Source organism: Neolamprologus brichardi, chromosome 3 (assembly GCF_056152115.1).
Source record: "Neolamprologus brichardi isolate AB-2024 chromosome 3, ASM5615211v1, whole genome shotgun sequence".
NCBI classification, from domain to species: Eukaryota; Metazoa; Chordata; class Actinopteri; order Cichliformes; family Cichlidae; genus Neolamprologus; species Neolamprologus brichardi.
This window is the reverse complement of record NC_142106.1, coordinates 60,108,644-60,129,408: the sequence shown is the minus strand read 5'-3', so window position 1 is coordinate 60,129,408 and position 20,765 is coordinate 60,108,644. Positions and strand designations below refer to the sequence as shown.

General features: G+C 40.4%; 1 protein-coding gene across 10 annotated transcripts in view; it reads left to right on the top strand.

The window, feature by feature from the left end:
* LOC118453432 (protein NLRC3-like) overlaps nt 1-20,765 on the top strand; it is an 815,502-nt gene that overhangs the window by 177,826 nt on the left and 616,911 nt on the right. For 4 of the 10 annotated variants that reach the window (XM_087837978.1, XM_087837982.1, XM_087837973.1 and 1 more), the window contains 3 exons: nt 12,589-12,762; nt 18,981-19,027; nt 19,176-19,720. The exons of 3 other annotated variants lie outside the window; for them this stretch is intronic. In XM_087837978.1, coding sequence (XP_087694104.1) covers nt 12,589-12,762; nt 18,981-19,027; nt 19,176-19,720 — 766 coding nt within the window. Of the gene's footprint in view, nt 1-12,588; nt 12,763-18,980; nt 19,028-19,175; nt 19,721-20,765 lie in introns of those variants that run through there. 3 more of the 10 variants (XM_087837991.1, XM_087837983.1, XM_087837957.1) reach the window with 3 other exon arrangements.

Below are 20,765 nucleotides of genomic sequence, written 5' to 3'. Positions count from 1 at the left end.
AATTTTCCACAATATATACATTTGATTTCCTTAGGAACAAACTGTACAAATTACATATTTTGCTGGATATTGGGTATTAATGAAATTATTATGTCTTTAATGACAGCACATTTCCATATGTAGGAGGTTACTGGTGGTATTGTTTCAGTGTTTGACTTTTCCTTGCAAAGAAACATCTGGAATTTAACAATACATGTTTTAAAGCTGTTTTCTCCAAAGGGATTTGTATTAGTGATGGTAAATTTGATTCTTTTTACCGAATCGAGTTTAAATGAGTCACTCACCAAAATTAATCGGGTTTTTTAAGTCATTTGAGTCACTGAGTCAGTTGCCCAGAGAGTGCCAAAAGTGTACTTTTTCACTCACACCTAATTTATTTTTATTTTCATGTAAATCCTACTGCTACGATGAGTGATTGAAAAATAAAAACAACTATTTTATAGAGCAAAAAAGAATAAGATTTCTAAATTGGACATTTAACTTGTTTATGTTATTAGTATTTCCTCAAATGTGTTAAATATATATTTTTTCATCTAAATAATTTAGTCAAATAGTGACTTTCAGATTATTTTACTTACATTACTGCAGCAGCAGATTGCGAGTCAGACACTGTTTTTTTTTTGTTTTTTTTAACAGTGGTGGAACTGAGTTCATATATTTTTCCTTTAGTCTGCTTATCATCTTTGCACAAAAACAAAGTGTAGACTGAATGTTATGTTGCATCAGTCAGACTATCAGGCTTCATCTCAGATGAAGGAGTGACTCTTCCATGGTAACAAACTGTGAGTTTCAGCAGCTGAGAGGCGGGAGGGAAGGGTGAGTGAGTGATCTTGATGCATTCTCAATCTAGACTAGAAAGAGGGGCGCTGCTCTTGCGGCAACCAGCAGGTTGTCTCTCTCTGTCAGTGTTTTAACTCATTTTATTTCATTCTTTTATTTCTTTATATATATATTTTTTGCCTGAGAAAATCCTATAGCAACGAAGATGGGTTTTTTATTTCGCATGGTTTTATTGGCAATCCTGACGGTTGTTTGGAGTCATTGCTACTCTTAAACAATTACATACTCACGGGAGTTTCTTCTGGATCTTCGGTGGAAAGGCCCGTCTCTGGACTCTTCTCACCCTCCAGTGTTTCCCAGCTATGGATTATCCAGTAACGACAGGGGCACTTTTGTCTTTAACAGAGTCAAAGCAAGGAAGCGGGGTAAGAAGGGAGGCCTATGTCAGCGATTGTAAATATGATACAATCGTATTCCTTTACCATCAATAATACTGGCTAATGTGAAGTCTCTGAGGAGTAAATTGGATGAACTGCATTTGAATGTCGCACACTTACGTGACTACAGGGATACATGTCTAATGGCATTCACAGAGACTTGGCTCAAGGACTCTGACCCTGATTGTTCTTTGGAACTAAATGGCTTCGGGTTTCCCATACGTTTGGATCGAGACCCCGAAGCTACCCAGAAATCTCAAGGAGGAAGGGTGTGTTTGTATATAAATCAGAAATGGTGTAAAAACGTGACCGTTCGTAGACAAGTGTGCCTGCCTGACATTGAGCTCCTCTCTGTGTCTTTGAGGCCGTTTTATCTGCCGAGGGAATTCCCACAGATCAACGTCACCGTCGTTTACGTCCACCCTAAAGCGAATCCTAAGAATGGGACTGACACCATCTTCAACGTCATCCACTCACTACAATCTCTCTCTCCTGAGGCTCCTAATATTGTTCTTGGGGACTTGAAGGAAACACTGAGCAGTTTTTATCAGTATGTGAACTGTCCCACACGCTTCAATAAGACTCTGGATCTATGTTACGGTTCCATAAAAGGTGCGTATACATCTGTGGCTGGCCCCGCCCTCGGATCCTCGGATCACAACACGGTGCATCTTCTGCCAGTTTACAAGACTGCACTGAGAAGAGAGAAAGTGAGGAAACACCGCATAAAGGTTTGGAGTGACGACGCCTCTTTAGCCCTGCAGGGCTGCTTTGACTGTACAGACTGGTCAGTGTTTATAGAATCATGTAGAGACATTAATGAACTCACTGACGTTGTCTGCAGCTATATCTCCTTTTGCAGAGACATGATTATTCCTTCAAAGGTTGTGCATGTTTTCCCTAATAACAAACCATGGTCTTCAAAAGCTCTTATGAGGCTGATTCCTGAAAGGAAAAAAGCTTTTATTGAAGGGAATATCTTGAAAGTTAGAGAAATTAGGAAGGAGATCAGATCAGAAATTAAAAAAGCCAAAATAAAATACAAGGATAAGGTAGAGGCGGAGATGGGTAGCAATAACTTAAGGGTGGCCTGGGCAGGCATGAAACACATGACTGCTCACTGTTACAGTGACTGTAATAAGATGAGTCTCCCTGGTTTTAGTTCAGACTCTCAGTTAGCCAATGAGCTGAATAGATTTTATTTGAGATTTAATGATAATTATAATTCAAGGAATACACTTGATTTCTTAATAGAGAGCACCAGAGCCCCCCCAGCTTTGTTCTTTGATGAAAGAAGGGTGGGAAATCTTTTTAAAATGAGTAAGAGTAACAAAAGTCCAGGTCCTGATAATATTTGTGGCCAGTTGCTTATAACATGTGCTGAGCAATTATGCGATATTTTTTATTACATCTTTCTTTTATCACTTCAGCAACAGAAGGTTCCAGAGGGAAAAATCAATTATTTCTCCAGTTGCTAAGATTACAAAACCTACATCATTACATAATTTTAGGCCTGTCGCTTTAACAGTCCTTTGAAAAACTTGTGAGGAAGGAGATCCTGCAGCAAGTAGAGAAGTTTATAGACCCACTACAATTTGCATACAGGCCTCGTAGAGGTGTTGATGATGCAGTGGTCACTCTGTTGAACTTCCTTTATCACCATCTTCAGGTGCCAAAGCTCATGCTCGGCTCTTATTTATTGATTTTTCTTCAGCTTTTAATTCTATCCAGCCACATCTTTTAGTTGATAAGCTTCTTAACCAGTTTAAACTTGATCTTAATCTTGTTGGTTGGATTTTAGACTTTTTAACTGACAGATCTCAGTGTCTGAGAGTAAACGGTTGTTTTTCCAAACAGCTGAACTCTTCTACTGGCTCACCACAAGGTTGTTGTCTCTCTCCTCTACTGTATATTTTGTACACTAATGACTGTTGCAGCACACAGGCCAACAGGCATTTCATTAAATACGCAGATGACACAGTCATTGTAAGCCTCCTTCACGGTGAAGAGGATTCCCATGGGCCTGTTGTGGATGAGTTTGTTTCGTGGTGTGATCAGTCCTTCTTAATAATCAACACCTTGAAAACAAGGACATGGTTATTGACTTCAGGAAGTCATCCCCCCATCCTGCACTAACAGTGGTAAATGTGCAGCCATTGAACTGGTGGACAGTTATAAGTATTTGGGGGTTGTTCTTGATAAGACTCTGTCCTTTGAGTCACATCTTGCTGCTACAGTGAAAAAGGTTCAACAATGACTTTTTAAGGAGGTTGAGAGGTTTCAATGTTTCATCTGAAATGATGACTCTTTTTTATAAAAGTTTCATTGAATCTGTTTTAACTTTCTGTATCATTGCTTGGTACGGTAATATGTCCCTGAATAATAAGACCAGACTTAACAACCTGGTTAAAGTGGCTGGTCAGATTTCAGGGAGGTCTCAGGTCCAGCTTGTGGACTTTTATAACAGGCAGGTGCTGAGGAAGGCGACCTCTGTCCTGCTGTGTTCAGATCATCCTCTCTTTAATGATTTTCAACTGCTTCCATCAGGTCGTCGTTATAAAGTGCCTGCAGTGAAGACAAAGAGACATAGATTGTCTTTTGTACCTAGTGCTATTATCATGGTTAATAACACTAAACTATAAGTGTTGCCATTGCACATTGTACTTTTTTAATGAAAAATCTAGGTTGTTTTCTCAGGCTTATATTATATTATATTATTTTGGAGTGTATATGTGATGTGTTGGTTGTCTGTTTGTTTGTTTGTACGGACATACTGCAAATCAATTTCCCGTTAGGGACAATAAAGTTACCAATAACCAATAATCATCCAGGTAAGTAAATCTCCAAAAGTTGGTTCTGTTCATCTGGACGTAGCATTTTGTGGGAGAAATGTTTCGTCATCATCCAGGTGACTTCTTCAATCTCGGCTGACTGCAGGTTTCAATCTTATAAACAGTACATTTGCATAATGACTGAAACCAGCCCACTGAAGGAACAATGGGCTGGGAGGTCAGTTCCTTAATCATAATTATGCAAATTCTCATGACCATTGATCAGTAACAACTGATCAAAGCCCACTGATCAATGGCCATGAGAACCATTCACAGAGAGTTGGGGAATGGCTGCAATCAGAGCATTTTAATCATTATTTTAAAGGCTGTAGATTGGAGCCATTGCTCTAACAGTGTACAAATGTAACAGGGCTTGGTGCTGATGCTAACAGTGCTAGCTGCTTCAGCCTTTATTTACACATTATAAGCACATTTAGCTTATTTTAAACAGTATATAAAACAGCTAGTACTGCTGGGACTTTATATTTTCACAAGCTAACATGAGACAATCAGTGAGACGTCTAGCCATGACAGTTGTATGTTGCTGTGAGAAGAGTTGGGCTACATACAGTGATGCTAGTGTTAGCCATGTTAGCATTTAGCTTCTGTGTTTTTATAGTTTCGACTTCTTGTTTATTGTTAGCTGCTCTGTTTAGTTGCTTTAGGGTGTCTTAGTTTACTTTTCCTGCTTTATTTTGGTAGTTATCGTGCTTGGTGTCATAAGTTCAGTTTGACTTCCTCCCCTGATTGTCTACATTAGTTTCAGCTGTCGAAGGTTTTATTGAGTGTTTTCTTTTTCTTCCATTTGAACAATAGTGGTGCAATCTATGCTTGTAGCTGCTGTGTGCTAAGATCTTCTGTCAAACAAGATGGCGCCTGTGTTTGGCTTTTCTGCTGCTGCAGCTCGCTGGAGGCAACAATGTAGTTTTTCACTGTCGTCAATCATTTTTTGTAAAGTCATTTTTGCTCTTTTGAGTTCTGACTTAATTTCTGCTGCTTTAAATTATGATTGGGAGATACTGTTAACCCTTTAAGGCCCGTCAGAGCGGGAACGCTCAGTTTTGCGTTACTATTTTTAAATGCCTGTAGATCTGCAACCACATAAGCTAGTGCAATAATGTTTATTATTGCATGTGAAACCGGAGTTGTACTTATATTTTATGCATCCAGCTTATCCTAGGTCAATTTAATTCAATTCAATTCAATTCACTTCAATTCAATTCAATTTTATTTATATAGCGCCAAATCACAACAAAAGTCGCCTCAAGGCGCTTCATAGATACAGAGAAAAACCCAACAATCATATGACCCCCTATGAGCAGCACTTTGGCAACAGTGGGAAGGAAAAACTCCCTTTTAACAGGAAGAAACCTCCGGCAGAACCAGGCTCAGGGAGGGGCGGGGCCATCTGCTGTGATTGGTTGGGGTGAGAGAAGGAAGACAGGATAAAAGACATGCTGTGGAAGAGAGACAGAGGTTAATAACAGATATGATTCAATACAGAGAGGTCTGTTAATACATAGTGAGCGAGAAGGGTGACTGGAAAGGAAAAACTCAATGCATCATGGGAATCCCCCGGCAGCCTACATCTATTGCAGCATAACTAAGGGAGGATTCAGGGTCACCTGGTCCAGCCCTAACTATATGCTATATGGTCACCGTTTCCTTCCAAACATAGCTTTGCAAAAGTTGCATGAAAAGCACTTGCAGCAACAAAAAAGTAATATTCCAGAAACACACTTTGCTAATCCGATCAGCTGTTCATAGCACTTCCTACGTTGGAATAGATGTCAGCCAGAACTATCATATGTCCGCCATTACCTGCCTGAAACCTGAAGTGACGTCATTTTTGCAGAAATTCTAGTTGTTTGTTTTTTTTTTTACCTTCAAGCCCTTATAAGCCTACACTGGTGTTTTCAAAAGTCATGTTTGAGTTTATGCTTTTCTGTATAGTTTCTGGGAGGCTGGGACGCAGGGAAAACCAATCCTGCAGGGAGACCTACGTCGGCACTTGTGCAGGTGAAACCAAAGGGAAGATTTGCTTCATCATATTTTCTAGTCTTTGGTTTAGAATGAAGTTGGTTTGGAAACATATTCAGCGATGCTTCATCTCCTTCTTTGCGTTTCTGTGAGCTTATCTAAAGATAAGCTCTGGCGGACTTGGTTCTATGGTAGGTCTTAAAGGGTTTAACATCAAAGATCCAGTGGAGAGCTACTGTAACAGCTGAACAGAAAAACTCTTCCTGCCCTGGTGTGCTACTCTTCACAACCCGCAGGACTTCCACCCTCAAGAGACAGAAAAGGGGAACGAGGGCCGATGTCCAGGTGAAACTGAGAAGGTACCAGAGGCTAGCATCTTGGCTGTGGGGAGAATCCTGGTGCCTGCGGCCACTTCCTCTCCTGACATTTAGTTAATATGTTACGCCGGTCCTGGGACCTGTGGCTCAAAAGCAGTTTCTCACGGTGTGTCCGTCAAACGTTGACTGTTTTTATTGATAACAGCTATGTCTGCTCATCGATCATTGCTTCTCCCAGCTCTGGAGTTGCCGCCCTGCCCAGCAGGTCCACAGGGGTGCATTGGTTTTTATTTCAAGTGCCGCTGCAGTCAGCTGTTGATTTTGCAGATCGACCGTCATCAACTCGGTTGGCCCTGCTTAACGTTCGCTCCATAACAAACAAATCATTTATTCTAAGCGATCTCTTTATTAAAGAGTCTCTAGATTTTATGTGTCTGACTGAGACGTGGCAGCAAAATAAGGATTATGTCCAATGTTCCCTCTAATGTTTCATGTGTCTAAGCGAACACACAAACTCCGTGAGCGGTCCCTTGGATCACTGGATCACGTTGTCATTAACATGGCTTCACTCCACATCAACCAAAACACCGGTGTCGGCACATAAGGACACTGTCATAGCCTGTCAACCATGTTGATTAGCTGCGTATATACGAATGTGAATCATTGGCTGGACTATGGGATAAGGCGACATCGTTCTAATCCCATACGGGAGCAGCCAGTCACTGACTAACACTGCAAAACAGAATTATTAACGTATTTATTTTCATTTCAATTCAGGTGGATTTTTTTTGTGTGCAATGCAGATTTTCTGTGCACAGAGACGTGCCAGCGGTGCGCAATTGCACATGTGCAGCTTAGAGGGAACATTGTCTGTGATCACATTTGCACCGTCTGATTTCAAAGTTTGTTTCTTTTGGACATTTAGTCCACAGAGTCCTTGGTGTTCTGAATTAATGTATTTATTTTAATTTCAATTCAGGTTAGATATCTTTTTGTGCGCAATGCAGATTTTCTGTGTGCAGAGAGCGTGTCAGCGGATTGCGCACACGCACAGCTTAGAGGGAATATTGATTATGTCCACTTGAATGAAATCTGCCCGACTGGCTGCTCCGTCATCTGAACTCCACGTCTTTTAGGACGTGGTGGAGGACTCGCTGTTGTTCACCAGGACAGATTCACATGCAGTCTGATGACCTCGGACTCCTTTTCTGCATTTGAGTCACAGATGATGGTCAGTTCTCTAAAAACCATTTATTAAGTGTGCCATTGAATAGTTACGGTAACCGCAAGGGTGTATGCTTGGTGGAAAACTCCATATCCCACAATTCATAGCACGCCTCTACCGAGTGAAACAATGGCGGCCACCACTTCCTTTAATATATTGCTTTTATTACTGTTTCTAGGTCACAAAATAAACTTTTAAGATATTTTCAGGTGAGAATGTAGGTGTGTAAACGTCAAATATCTGCTCGTTTTGTCAAAACATCCCATATTAGCAACTTACGATGTTGCTGCTAGCGCGGCTAAGTAGCTAGCGCGGCTAGCGTCTCTTCGCTAAAAAGCACCCGGGCTTGGCTTACAGTGAGGCGGCTGACACTCGTTTCACCACCCGATCGCTCGCCAAGAGACTGTTTCTTAGCTGGACTTATTTTTCGTTTATATGTGCCGATAATTCATTTATTCATTTTAGTAACGGTATAAACAGTGAAAGGTGGTTGTCCAGATGCTGGTCGATGTGGGAAAAATAACTGAGTTGTTTGGTGGTGGCTAACGCGGAGCTCCAACAAAGGGCAGCTAGCCCTGACAGAAAGGACATGCGGGAAAAGAGACATAAGAGGCGGCGAGGCGGCCGCCGATCGACCGGTGGTGGCTAACGCGGAGCTCAATCGTGGATAAGGGAAACCAAAGGCAGGAGCGTGAGGTGAACTGAATTTCAGGTAAGAAGTTATGAGCTGCACTCTATTTGGGTCAGATATAAACCGAGTTTAGGTGTAGTTTATTTGTAGCACGACGGAGTTTCTATACAGCTGTGTGTGCGCTAAGTTACTGATGTTGAACTTTATGACAGCCTCTCCTGTCATTCTCTCGCTTGTTGAAACTTCAGTCATGAAACTGATCAATGATCGACTTTTCTCTCTTGTTTGTTTATCGCGCTAAACAACAGCAGCACGTTTAAGGTTGATCAGCTGTTGTTAGAATTCCTTTGATTTTAATTTCTAGTATCAGCTGATGTTTGCTGGAGCCACAGCTGAAAGAAAGGGCTGGTCCAAACCAGGAGATGTCCTTACTGAATCATCAGAGCTGACCTGGTGATGGAGAAACAGGTTTACCTTTTAGGTGACATGGATGAGTTGAAGTTATGAACTGTTTCTGAGAGACAAATAACACCAGGATCCTTTTCTAAGTAGCTGACAGCTGGTAATTGTGCAGGGGCGGGTCTAGCAAAGCTTTTGCCAGGGGGCCAGGTAGGGCATTAACAGGCAAAGGGGGGCACAAATAAATACTTTTCTTTCTTACTCTCATATAAAATATTTAGCTTTTATTAAATAGTTATCTGAATCTTACAACCAAAGTTTGTATAATAATACACAAGATTGGCTGTAGACCATTGTTAATCATTCAGAACACTGTGTAAAAATAACAAAGTGAATGTAAAAGTGCACAAATATTTATTTTACGTGTTTGATGTGTGTGGCGGGGCGTGGTCTGCAGTGCCGCTGCAGGGGAGGTGGACCCACCTGAGCGGCATCTGCAATCACGCCTCTCAGGCGTAAAGTCTGTGCTCTCTCGGCTGTTTTTTTTGGTGTGTGTCGGGCTGTGAGATGAAAAGCTACAGCCAGCTGTGTGGGTACAGCAACCATGTGTGAAAAGTGGTCAATAAAGTAATGCTACAGGGTCTGCCGTGGTACAATGGGACTTCTGCTCATGAACCTCTGTGCACAGCGTCTGCAGATCTGAATGATGAATGGCAAACGACACTGATTTGCAGCGGCATAGGCACACTTAAAATTTCTTCTGAAATTTTCGCTTTCTAGTTTAACTTGTTATTTTACTTGGATCCTTCATCTCCTAAACTGATGACCCAAAGGCGGATTATAAACCAAGATGCTGCTGGAAGGTTCTCTGCCATGTTTGACCCTCACATGGCTCGTAGTGACCTCGACTCACGTATTTTATCTTTTAATGATCAATGTAAATTGTTGGACAGCCCACTGATAACATGTTTACATGGCTAAAATGTTATGGCTCATTCATTGATAGTATTTTCACCGTAGAAATTGTTATGTCCTATATTATTGAACCCACCATGTCTGTGCTGATGCTCTTTGAACGCACCACATAGGTACTCGAGGCCATGCAGTGGCTGCTAGTCTGTGTTCTCAGTATTTTTATGTGTCAGTTCCAGTTTTAGAGCTCTAACGTGCAGCTATCATGTTAGGAATATGTTAGGAATAGACAGGAACACTGAGCACACTGAGGTCAAATCTTTATTTTACCACTCGCTGCATTCTTGATGTTCATGAATTCAGCAGGTTCATGATTGTCTGCAGCATTAATCTCATATTTCCATTAAAAGTGTTGAATTTGACTGTTTGATGTTCTTTATGATCTCTGGCACCAGTTCATCTGTAGGCTGAGCTCAGTCCATCCATTTAGTGAAATGATGTTTAAAGGTCTCCTTGTTCTGTGAGCGTGCACAGATCCTGAAGCAGAAAGCCTGGGTTACAGAGAAATGATCATCACTGTGATGATGCTCATCATCTCTGACTGGGATTTGAGGTTTTGTCAAAGCAGCAAAGAAAGCCTGGCTATGTTGGACTGGGTGTGGCAGCAGCTCCCAGTTTGAGTTCAGGAGACAGACACCCTCTCTACTTTACTCGGAATGCTTTCCACTTCCTCCATTGTCTATCGTATTTACATCCCATCAGTCTAATATTGAATGTTATTTTTTCCATCTCTGAGATCTACAATACTAATCCAATCTCGCTGAGTGGGAGGGTCTGGGTGTAACCACTTCTTTGTGATTGCTTTCTTTGTTGCGGCTAGAATTATTTTAACTAGATATAGTCCTCCTTTTGTATCTGTTCTTTTATGTTTCCTAGATACATCACTTGGCAGGTGTTTGGAAGTGCATAACCCAGAATATTATCCATGGTCATTTTAAGGTCTTCTTTTTAATTTTTATGCACTTCCAGAATACATGTGAATGATCTGCTTCTGTTTCTCCACACAGTCTCCAACATTTCTGTGGACTTGAGGTCTGTTTGCTTTTAATTTTGGGTGTAATGAAAAAAACGTGTCAAATTTTTCCAGCAAAATTCCCTCCACAACGGCGAATTCGTTGTGCTGTGTTGTATTTCACACATACTGACCCATTCCTTCTCTGTTATAGTTATGGCCAGTTCAGCTTCCCATTTCTTTTTAAGGTAAAAGGTTGTGTCCTGTCTATCTTCTTCTAATGATCTATAGAAAGTGGAAATGGCTTTAAATTGTTTATGTTCATAGCAATTTTTTACTATTCCAACAATACCCAATGATTTTTCAAGCCAGTCAGACTTTATTTGCTTTACGCAATAATCCCTAACTTGCAGATATCTAAAAAAATCTCTATTTTCCAATTTGTATTTATTTTTAATTGTTGGAAACTCATTAGTCTTCCATTTTTCATCAGAGTACAAACTGCTGTAATCCCTTTCAACTCCCACCGTTTGAATGTTTGGTCCAATTGTCCCGGCTTAAATTTTTTATCATGTCTAAACCATCTCAGCAAAAATAATTGTTCTTTTAACTGATGTTTTTCTATTACTGTGTGCCATATGTCTAATGTAAGTTTCACAATTTGATTCATTCTACTTTTGTAAGAGGTCATTAATTGTTTGTCAGAGATACACTTGAATTTTGTTTCCCTCAATTTCCTTTCATTTCAATTTCAACTTCCTTCCACCGTGCCTCAAATTCTGGTCGACACCAACCAACAAGAGGTCTAAGTTGGGCTGCGTAAAAGTATTCCCTTAGGTTAGGCAAAGCCATCCCTCCCTTACACTTCGGGAGTTGCAATGTTGTTAGCCTTGTTCTGGGCTTCTTCCCATCCCATATAAACCTTGAGATCATCTTGTCCCATACTTTAAATTTTCTTTGAGTTATAGGAAGTGGGAGTGATTGAAACATGTATAGCAATCTTGGGAGAACGTTCATCTTTATTATTTGAATTCTAGAGTAAAAGTTTGTAGGTGTTGTTGACCACCGTTCTAGGTCTTTTTTTATGTTACCCTCCACCTGATTGTAGTTTGTGTCCAACATAGCAGATAATGATTTTGTCAAGGTTACGCCCAAATATTTCATGGTATTAAAGTGCCAATTTAATTTATATTCATCTCTAATCTTTTGAGAAGGTGTATACCTGAATGATAAAATTTGTGTTTTGGGTACATTAATTTTGTAGCCCGACAAGTGTTCGAAGGTATGGAATAGTTGCATCAAAGTTGGAAAGCACTTGTCAGGATCTCGTAAGAAAGCAATGACATCGTCAGCAAATAATCCAATAAGATGTTTTTGTCCGGCAAGAGTTACCCCCTCCAGATTTGGATGCTGCCGCACTGCTTGCGCTAGTGGCTCAGCATATAAAGCAAAAAGAATTGGTGACAAGACAAAGCCCTGTTTTGTACCTCTATGTAGCCGAATTCTGTCCGTCAGGCTACCATTCACCTTGATTCTGGCTGTAGGTTGATTATAAATTGTCCTTATACATTGTATTGAACGGTCCTTAAACCCAAATTTTTTCAATACTTCAAATAGGAAGAGCCAACTAACACTATCAAATGCCTTTTCTTGATCTAAACTTATTAACACAGTACTGATATTGGTCTTTTCTGCATTGTCGATAATGTGAAGGACTCTCCTTATATTATCCTGTGCCTGACGTCCCTTAATGAATCCGGTTTGGTCCACTTCTATCAAATCTGGTACAAAGTTTTGAAGTCTTTTGCTAATAATCGAGGCGTACAGTTTGTAATCGTTATTAAGAAGGGAAATGGGTCTATAGTTATTGCAATACTCTTTGTTCTTACCTTCTTTAGGTAAAATTGTGATGGCAGACACCCTCTCTACTTTGAAGATCAGCTGCAAACTTTCCTTTTTGATAAAGCTTATAGTTAGAGCTGGATCAGGTGACCCTGAACCATCCCTTAGTTATGCTGCCATAGAGATGGATAACAGACGGATTGTTGTTTTGTGTGTCTGCAGTCTGTCAGGCTGTCTGATCACAGAGGAAGGCTGTACTTCCCTGGCCTCCGCTCTGACCTCCAACCCCTCCCATCTGAGAGAGCTGGACCTGAGCTACAATCATCCAGGCGGCTCAGGACTGAAACTGCTGTCGGCTGGACTGAAGGATCCAGGCTGGAGACTGGACACTCTCAGGTATGGAGAGAATGTCTGATAGAGGAGGACGAGTTGGAAACATTTCCTGTGTCCTTCACTCACTTCCTGTTTGTTTGCTGCAGATGAGACATGAACAATCACACATGCAGGAATATTTTCAGGGACAGACACACTAACTGGATAGTACATGGATATTTATGTAGGGGGTCTCCAAGGAGTCTGTTTGCAGGAACATTTAGGTCACAGGTGTACCTGAGATAGATGCCAGTGTACCTAATAAAGTGTCAGCCATGTGTATGTTTCCCATGCTGTATGTCCACAGTGATAGTGACAGAAGGATGAAACAAGGCTGTGAATCATTTCAGTCTGTGTGTGTGTGATAAAGAGGCAGACAGGAGCAGCTAACATTTGGAAATGGAAGCTTAAATAATGACAAACTCTACATTCACGGCTGAATTCACAATAAATTTGTTCTCAAGTGCACATTTAGCTAATGCTAATACTGTTTTCCCTTGCTTTCTACAACTTGAGCAGCTATTGCTAAGTAGGCCACTTTGCTCTGCTAAGGATTTGTGTGACCATGATGGAAACTCTGATAAGCTAATGCTGCTCAGATAATGCTGTTTATGGGCCCTGTTAGAATCAATATTTCATTCTCATTCTGTTGTTTGAGAACAATATTAACGTCTCACATCATTATAACACAAGAGAAAAGGGTATTAGCGTTAGCTACTAATGCTTATTCACCTCAAATTAGCTTTAGCTGCTAATGGGAGCCTACTTAGCATAAACCCTTCACATTGTTATAATGCAAGGGAAAAGAGTCACTCATGGCAGCCTATTTAGCATTAACGTCACATCATTATAACACAAGAGAAAAGGGTATTAGCGTTAGCTACTAATGCTTATTCACCTCAAATTAGCTTTAGCTGCTAATGGGAGCCTACTTAGCATAAACCCTTCACATCGTTATAATGCAAGGGAAAAGAGTCACTTATGGCAGCCTACTTAGCATTAACTCCTCACTAATATAATGCTAATTTATAATTTATATTTATAATTTATATTAGTCATTAACTCCTCACTAATATAATGCTAATTTATAATTTATATTTATAATTTATATTAGTCATTAACTCCTCACTAATATAATGCTAATTTACATCAAATTATCATTAGCTGCTCATATTGTTATAAGAAAAGAGAAAACGGTATTAGCATTAGCTGCTAATAATTATTCACCCCTAATTAGAATAAGCCGCTAAAAGCTGCCTACTTAGCATTAACTCTTCACTTCGTTGTTACCCAACGGAAAAGAGTATTAGTATTAGCTACTATCATTTTTAATAAGTAAGAGAAAACATAGTTAGAATTAGCGGATAAATTAGCATTAGCTAATAACGGCAACCTACTTAGCATTAGCTGCTCATATTGTTAGAAATCAAGAGAATATGGTATTAGCATTAGTTGCCAATGCTTAGTCACCTAAAATTAGCATTAGCCACTAATGGTAGCCTATTTAGCATAAACTTCTTAATGCTAAATGAAGTTAATTAATGCTAAATAGGCTTAAGTGAAATGAAAGTAATGTTAGCTATAGCTGCTGATATTGTTAAAAGGTAAGATAAAACATTGCTAGCAGCAGCGGATAATGCTGACACACATAATAATTAGCATTACCTAATAATGGCAGCCTTCTTAGCATTAGCTGGTCATATTGTTATAATGCAAGGGAAAAGAGTTGGCAAAAACATTGTTAGCATTAGTTCCTAAATTAGCATTAGCTAATGATGGCTACATATCTAGCATTAGCTACTGATATTGATATAAAGCAAGAAAATATGGTATTAGCATTAGCTTTTAATGCTTTTTCATCTAAAATTAGAATTAGCCACTAATGGCGTTTTATTTAGCATTAACTCTTCACATCGCAGAGGAAAAGTTAAAATTGAATAAAAAAAGTGTTCACATTAGCTACTCGTATTGTTAAAAAGTAAGAAAAAACTTTGTTAGTATTAGCTAATAACGGCAAACTACTAAGTATTAGCTGGTCACATTGTTATGAAGCAAGAAAATATGGTATTAGCATTAGCTGCCAATTCCTTTTCATCTAAAATTAGCATTAGCCACTAATGGCAGTCTACTTAGTATTAACTCCTCACTAATATAATGCTAATTTACATCAAATTAGCATTAGCTGCTAGCATCAGCCTACCTAGCACTAGCTACAAACATTGTTAAAAGGGAAGGGAAAAGTGTTAGCATTACCTGATAATGCTAAACTCGCATCAAATTAGCATTAGCTTATAACAGCAGCCTTCTTAGCATTAGCTGCTCACATTGTTATAATGCAAGGGAAAAGAGTTAGCATTAACAGATGATGCTAATTCACGTGAAATTAGAAAATATGGTATTAGCATTAGCTGCCAATTCCTATTCACCTAAAATTAGCATTACCTGCTAATGGCAATCTACTTAGCATTAACTCCTCACTAATGTAATGCTAGTTCACATCAAATTAGCTTTAGCATTAGCTGATAGAATCAGCCTACCTAGCACTAGCTGCTCACATTGTTAAAAGGGAAGAGAAAACTGGTGGTTAGCTGGTAATAATTATTCACCCCTAATTAGAATTAGCTGCTAATGGCAGCATACTTAGCATTAACTCCTCACATCGTTATAATGCAAATGAGGCTAACTTGATTTAAATTAGACTGCTGTTATTAGCTAATGCTATTTAGCAGTAGCTGCTCACATTGTTATAAAGCAAAGGAAAACGATATGAGCATTAGGTTCTAATGCGTATTTGCCTTAAATTAGACGTAGGTGCTAATGGCGGCCTACTTAGCATTAGCAGCTCAGATGTTGTAATGCTAGGGAAAAGAGTGTTAGCATTAGCCGTTCACATTGTTATAAAGTTAAGGAAAATTGTGTTAGCGTTAGCTACTCACATTGTTAAAAAGTAAGTGTTAGCATTAGTGCATAATGCTAATTCACATCAAATTAGCATTAGTTAATAACGGCATCCTATTTAGCATTAGCAGATAATGTCGACCTTGGCCCACTGGAAAAGTTAAGAACTAAAGATTTAGGAGTGTAGCTCGATAGCTCTTTCTCATTTGAGAAACAAATGAATTCTGTTATTAAAACCAGCTGTAAGCTTTATATTGTTGATTGTCATTTATGCTTAGAAATATTTAGTCATATATGCTTGTATAATCGATTGCATGATGATAGAGGTTTGATCCTTAGTAGTCTGTAAACACTCTGTGTGCCTTCCAGAGTGCTCTGGCATGCACACACCACTTGGGGCCATGAGAGAGGTCGTACCCTCTGTTACTGATTTATGGTGTAGGACAGGGGTCTCAAACTCAATTTAGCTGGGGGCCGCTGCAGGCAGAGTCTGGGTGAGGCTGGGCCGCATTAGGTTTTCCACAAGAAAGGCATGGTTAAAAAATTCCAATCTTCTCAAATCTCTTTATTTTTATTTTTTAACACAAAATATGAAAAATAAATAAATAAATTAAGAATTAATAAGAAAATAAATCAATCTGTAATAAATAAAACAATAATAAGATATTTTTAGTCAGTGAACTTATGTGTTTTTTTCAGTCTTCTATATCTGCTGTATTTAGATTGAAATGTCTGTATTAACACTTCTATAACCTTCTTCTGAACATGAATGGAACACTGTAGAAAATGAACTGTTCTTCTGAACATGGCTTCTCTTGCCTACTCCTTGCTGCTAGAGACCTGGCAGCGTTTCCTCTCGCATAGCCGAGCCAGATTTGGCCTGAGGGAGGAAGCAGTTGAGACCCTCAGTATGTCTTGAAGATGATCTTCCGTAAGTCTGGACCTGTACTGGACCTGTACACTTCTTCAAAGTGGAGAAGAGCTTTTCGCACAAGTATGTGCTACCAAAAAGGCACATGGTCCGCTTGAACATTGGGGAAAGCCGAGGGAAACTAGGGCTCAATTCTCTCAAAAATTGTCCAAGCTTGTCTGCTTTTCCACTCACCTCCCTGAACTTTGCTTTGAGTTCAGAGTTGCACTGCAGCTCAATGAGCTCCATTTGAAGCACAGAAGGGGCATCTTGCACATCAAAGGAGAAGGGGTCCGCAAAAATTTGAAAGGTGGCTCTGTGTGTCTTGAAGTCAGCAAATCTGTTATCAAATTCCTCCTGTAGCCTCAAAATGACATCAACATACTTGTCAGCACTGAATGGTGTGCCTGCATCCACGAGTGCCTTGCATGCTGGGAAATGGCAAAGGTTTGTCTGAGAGAGCTGAGCTTTCCAGAGCGCAAGTTTTGTGGAGAATGCTCTCACGTTGTCATAGGCAGCACTGACAAGTTGCCCCTGGCCTTGTAACGTCTTGTTCAGTACATTAAGCTCATGTGTTATATCAACAAGAAAAGCTAAGTCCATGAGCCATTTGGGATCAGTTAGCACAGGAACACTAACTCCATCCTTCTCCATGAAGGCTTCACTTCTGCTCTCAACTCAAAAAGTCTCTTTAATACATTTCCCCTGCTGAGCCAACGTACCTCAGTGAAGTCGAGCACATCCCCATATTCTGACTCCATTTCCTCTAAAAAAGCACAGAACCTTCGGTGCTTTAAGCCCCTGGATCTGATTTGCTTGATGCATTTCACAACAATAGACATCACATTGTCAAACTTCAGACATTTGCTGCAAAGGACCTGCTGATGGATAATGCAGTGCAGAGCAATGGCCTCCTCCACGCCTTCCTCTTCCAGTTTTTTTTGAACAAGTGCCACCAGTCCATTTTTCCTCCCTGTCATTGATGGCGCTCCATCTGTTGTTATTCCAACAAACCTCTTCCATGGCAAACCAACATTCTCAATGGCATCACACAGCTTGTAAATATCTGCTGAGCGGTGGTCTGGCCATGCATTGGAATTACTGTGAGCAGCTCCTCCATCACTTCAAAACTGTCATCAACACCACGGACATACATTGGGAGCTGGGCAGTGTCGGTGATGTCTGTGGTCTCATCAAGAGCGACTGAGTATACACTGAAACATTTGGCTTTCTCACACAGTTGGTCATAAATGTCACTTGACAGGTCAGAAATGCGATCTGCTGCGGTGTTGGCAGAAAGGCTGATGTTGCTAAACTGACCTTTCTTTCCCGGACAGACTATATTTGCATCCTGCAATATGCACTTTTAGACAAATTCACCTTCTGTGAATGGCTTCCCTGCTTTAGCAATCATCTCACTAACCACGTGGCTTCGACTGCTGCATTATTCTCTTTGGTTGCTTTCTTGAAGAAATCTTGCTGCCTCAGTAGATCTGTTTTAAGACTGGCAACCCGGTTCACTCTCTCATCTCCCTGGTATTTTGCATCCACCTCTGGTTAAGTATAAGAGCCCTTTGTTAGGGGGACCACTGGACTCTTAGCACCAGCTTTGGGGTCACAGGGTCACATCTGGAACACACACACACACACACACACACACACACACACACACACACACACACACCATGCACAGACTGGTACTCTTTGTTCATACCTGTGTAAGACGTCATATGTTAATGAACTTATGCATATTCATGTAACCTCAATAAAGAGCAGTGTTACGAGGGAGCAGACGAGAGCGACTGAGGTCAAGTGAAGGAACGGCGCTGTCACAGTTCTCTCCCTCATGAATTGTCTGGTTCCAGCGGTGGGTCTGTGTTAGACGACCCATCACCAGCTTTTTCCAGCTTTTTCCACTGGTTACCAGTACGTGGTAGAATCCACTTCCAGATCTGGTTGTTTGTCTTTAAATCTCTGAGTGATTGGCTCCATCTTATCTCTCTTTAACAAAATAATCCAAGTCGAGCCCTCAGGTCTGCAGATAAGTAGCTTCTGACCAGAACTAGACGTAAAAACAGAGGTGAGCTTTATCGATCGCTGCAGCCAAACTCTGGAACAGTCGCCCTTCACATCAGGTCGTCACCAACACTCGACATTTTTAAAACCCGGTTGGAAACACATTTGTACTCTGTAGCTTTCAATTGTGACGAGTCTTTATAGTAATTACTGTGTATGTTTCCTATTTTATCTCTACTCTGTGCAGCACTTTGGCTCAAGCTGTTTTTAAATGTGCTGATAAATAAATGTAGATTTCTTTGAATAAAACAGTGGAGCCGAGCTTTGAGCTCAGTGTGTAACAGTGTGTGTATGAGAGCCATGTAATGTCCATGTGTGCATGCTGACTGTGCTGCTCTGACCCCCCTCCTCCTTTCAGGGTGGAGCCTGCTGGAGTCCGATGGTTGAGACCAGGTCTGAGGAAGTGTAAGTGTGTTTTTAATGGGATTCATGAAAACAAAGCAGCACACATTCAACCATCTTCATCATGTCAGGAGTCATCATCAAAGTGTCAATCAATGAACAGATGATGGATCAATAACTGCAGCTGGATTGTGTTTGTTCTCTCCATCAGATTCCTGTCAACTCACAATCGACACAAACACAGTGAACACAAACCTCCAACTGTCTGACAACAACAGGAAGGTGACACATGTGTGGGAGGTTCAGTCATATCCTGATCATCCAGACAGATTTGATGTTCATCAACAGCTGCTGTGTAGAAATGGTCTGACTGGTCGCTGTTACTGGGAGGTCGAGTGGAGAGGAGACGTTTTTATATCAGTGAGTTACAGAAGCATCAGAAGGAAAGGAGACAGTGATGACTGTGTGTTTGGATACAATGATCAGTCCTGGAGTCTGATCTGCTCTGATGATGGTCCTCGTTCTGTCTGGCACAATAACAGAGGAACATCCATCTCCTCCTCCTCCTCCTCCTCCTCCTCCTCTTCTGTCTCTAACAGAGCAGCAGTGTATGTGGACTGTCCTGCTGGCACTCTGTCCTTCTACAGAGTCTCCTCTGATACTCTGATCCACCTCCACACCTTCAACACCACATTCACTCAAACTCTTTATCCTGGGTTTTGGGTCTATGCTGGTTCCTCAGTGTCCCTGTGCTGAGTGGGGTGTAAAGAGTGTCTTCTGTTACAGAAACACTCTGACTGTTGAACAGATAGTTCAGTCTGTACATGTCTGTCTCTTTCACTCACAAACACGTTTTCAGATTCATGGATTCAATCAGTTGATGTTTGAAACTCTTCTAAATGATTCCTTGTAAACTTCTTCCTCTTCAGTCACAAACAAACAGGAAGTGATGTCACATGTGTTCCTGTCCACACAGCAGAATGAGTCTATTGCTGACAGTGATGTACAAACAGAGTGAGCATTTCTGAGGCCCAAAATAAACTGAGTAGTTCACTGAATGAACAATGGACTGTGAGCTCAGTTCCTTCATCATTAGTATGGATTATATATGTATATGTATTATATTAGTATCATATATATCAGGTGCTGCTGGTTTCAGTCATTGTGCAAATGTGCTGTTTGTAAGCTTGTAAAGCTGCAGTCAGCTGAGACTGAATGTCAGGGACCAAGCAGTAAAGCATAAAGGACACAGGTGGTTTGATTCAAAAAGGGGGTTTTATTGACCCAAAAAATATGAAAATATATTTAACAAAGCCAAACTTAAATAGGCAGACCAATAAAAGAGGTCAACTCAATAGACTAAACTCAAGATAATAATTAACAAAACCTCAAACAAACATAAGATAAACTGACCTACTGAAATGACACAGGGGCGAACTTAAATACCGGTTTAGCTAAACCAAATGACACACACGGGGGAAAATAAAATGGCTGCCATATAAGCAACTAATACAAAACAGTTAAACAAACATGAAACACCCCCCAGACAATGAAGCATGTGGTGCAATCCAATTAGGCTGTCATTGGTACTTCAGGTCTACCAGCCCTTTGCCACACCTTTTGCCAGACAGACGGAGAAGCCAACTCCCAGGTAACTCAAACAAAGATGTATTAATATAACATAAAACAGAACTTTGACCTTGCAAGGTTAATATGTGTGCACGCCATATAAACATTGGAAGGTGTAATGGAAAAATAAATACATTTAATAAAGAAACAATATTGAACAATAGACTAAACT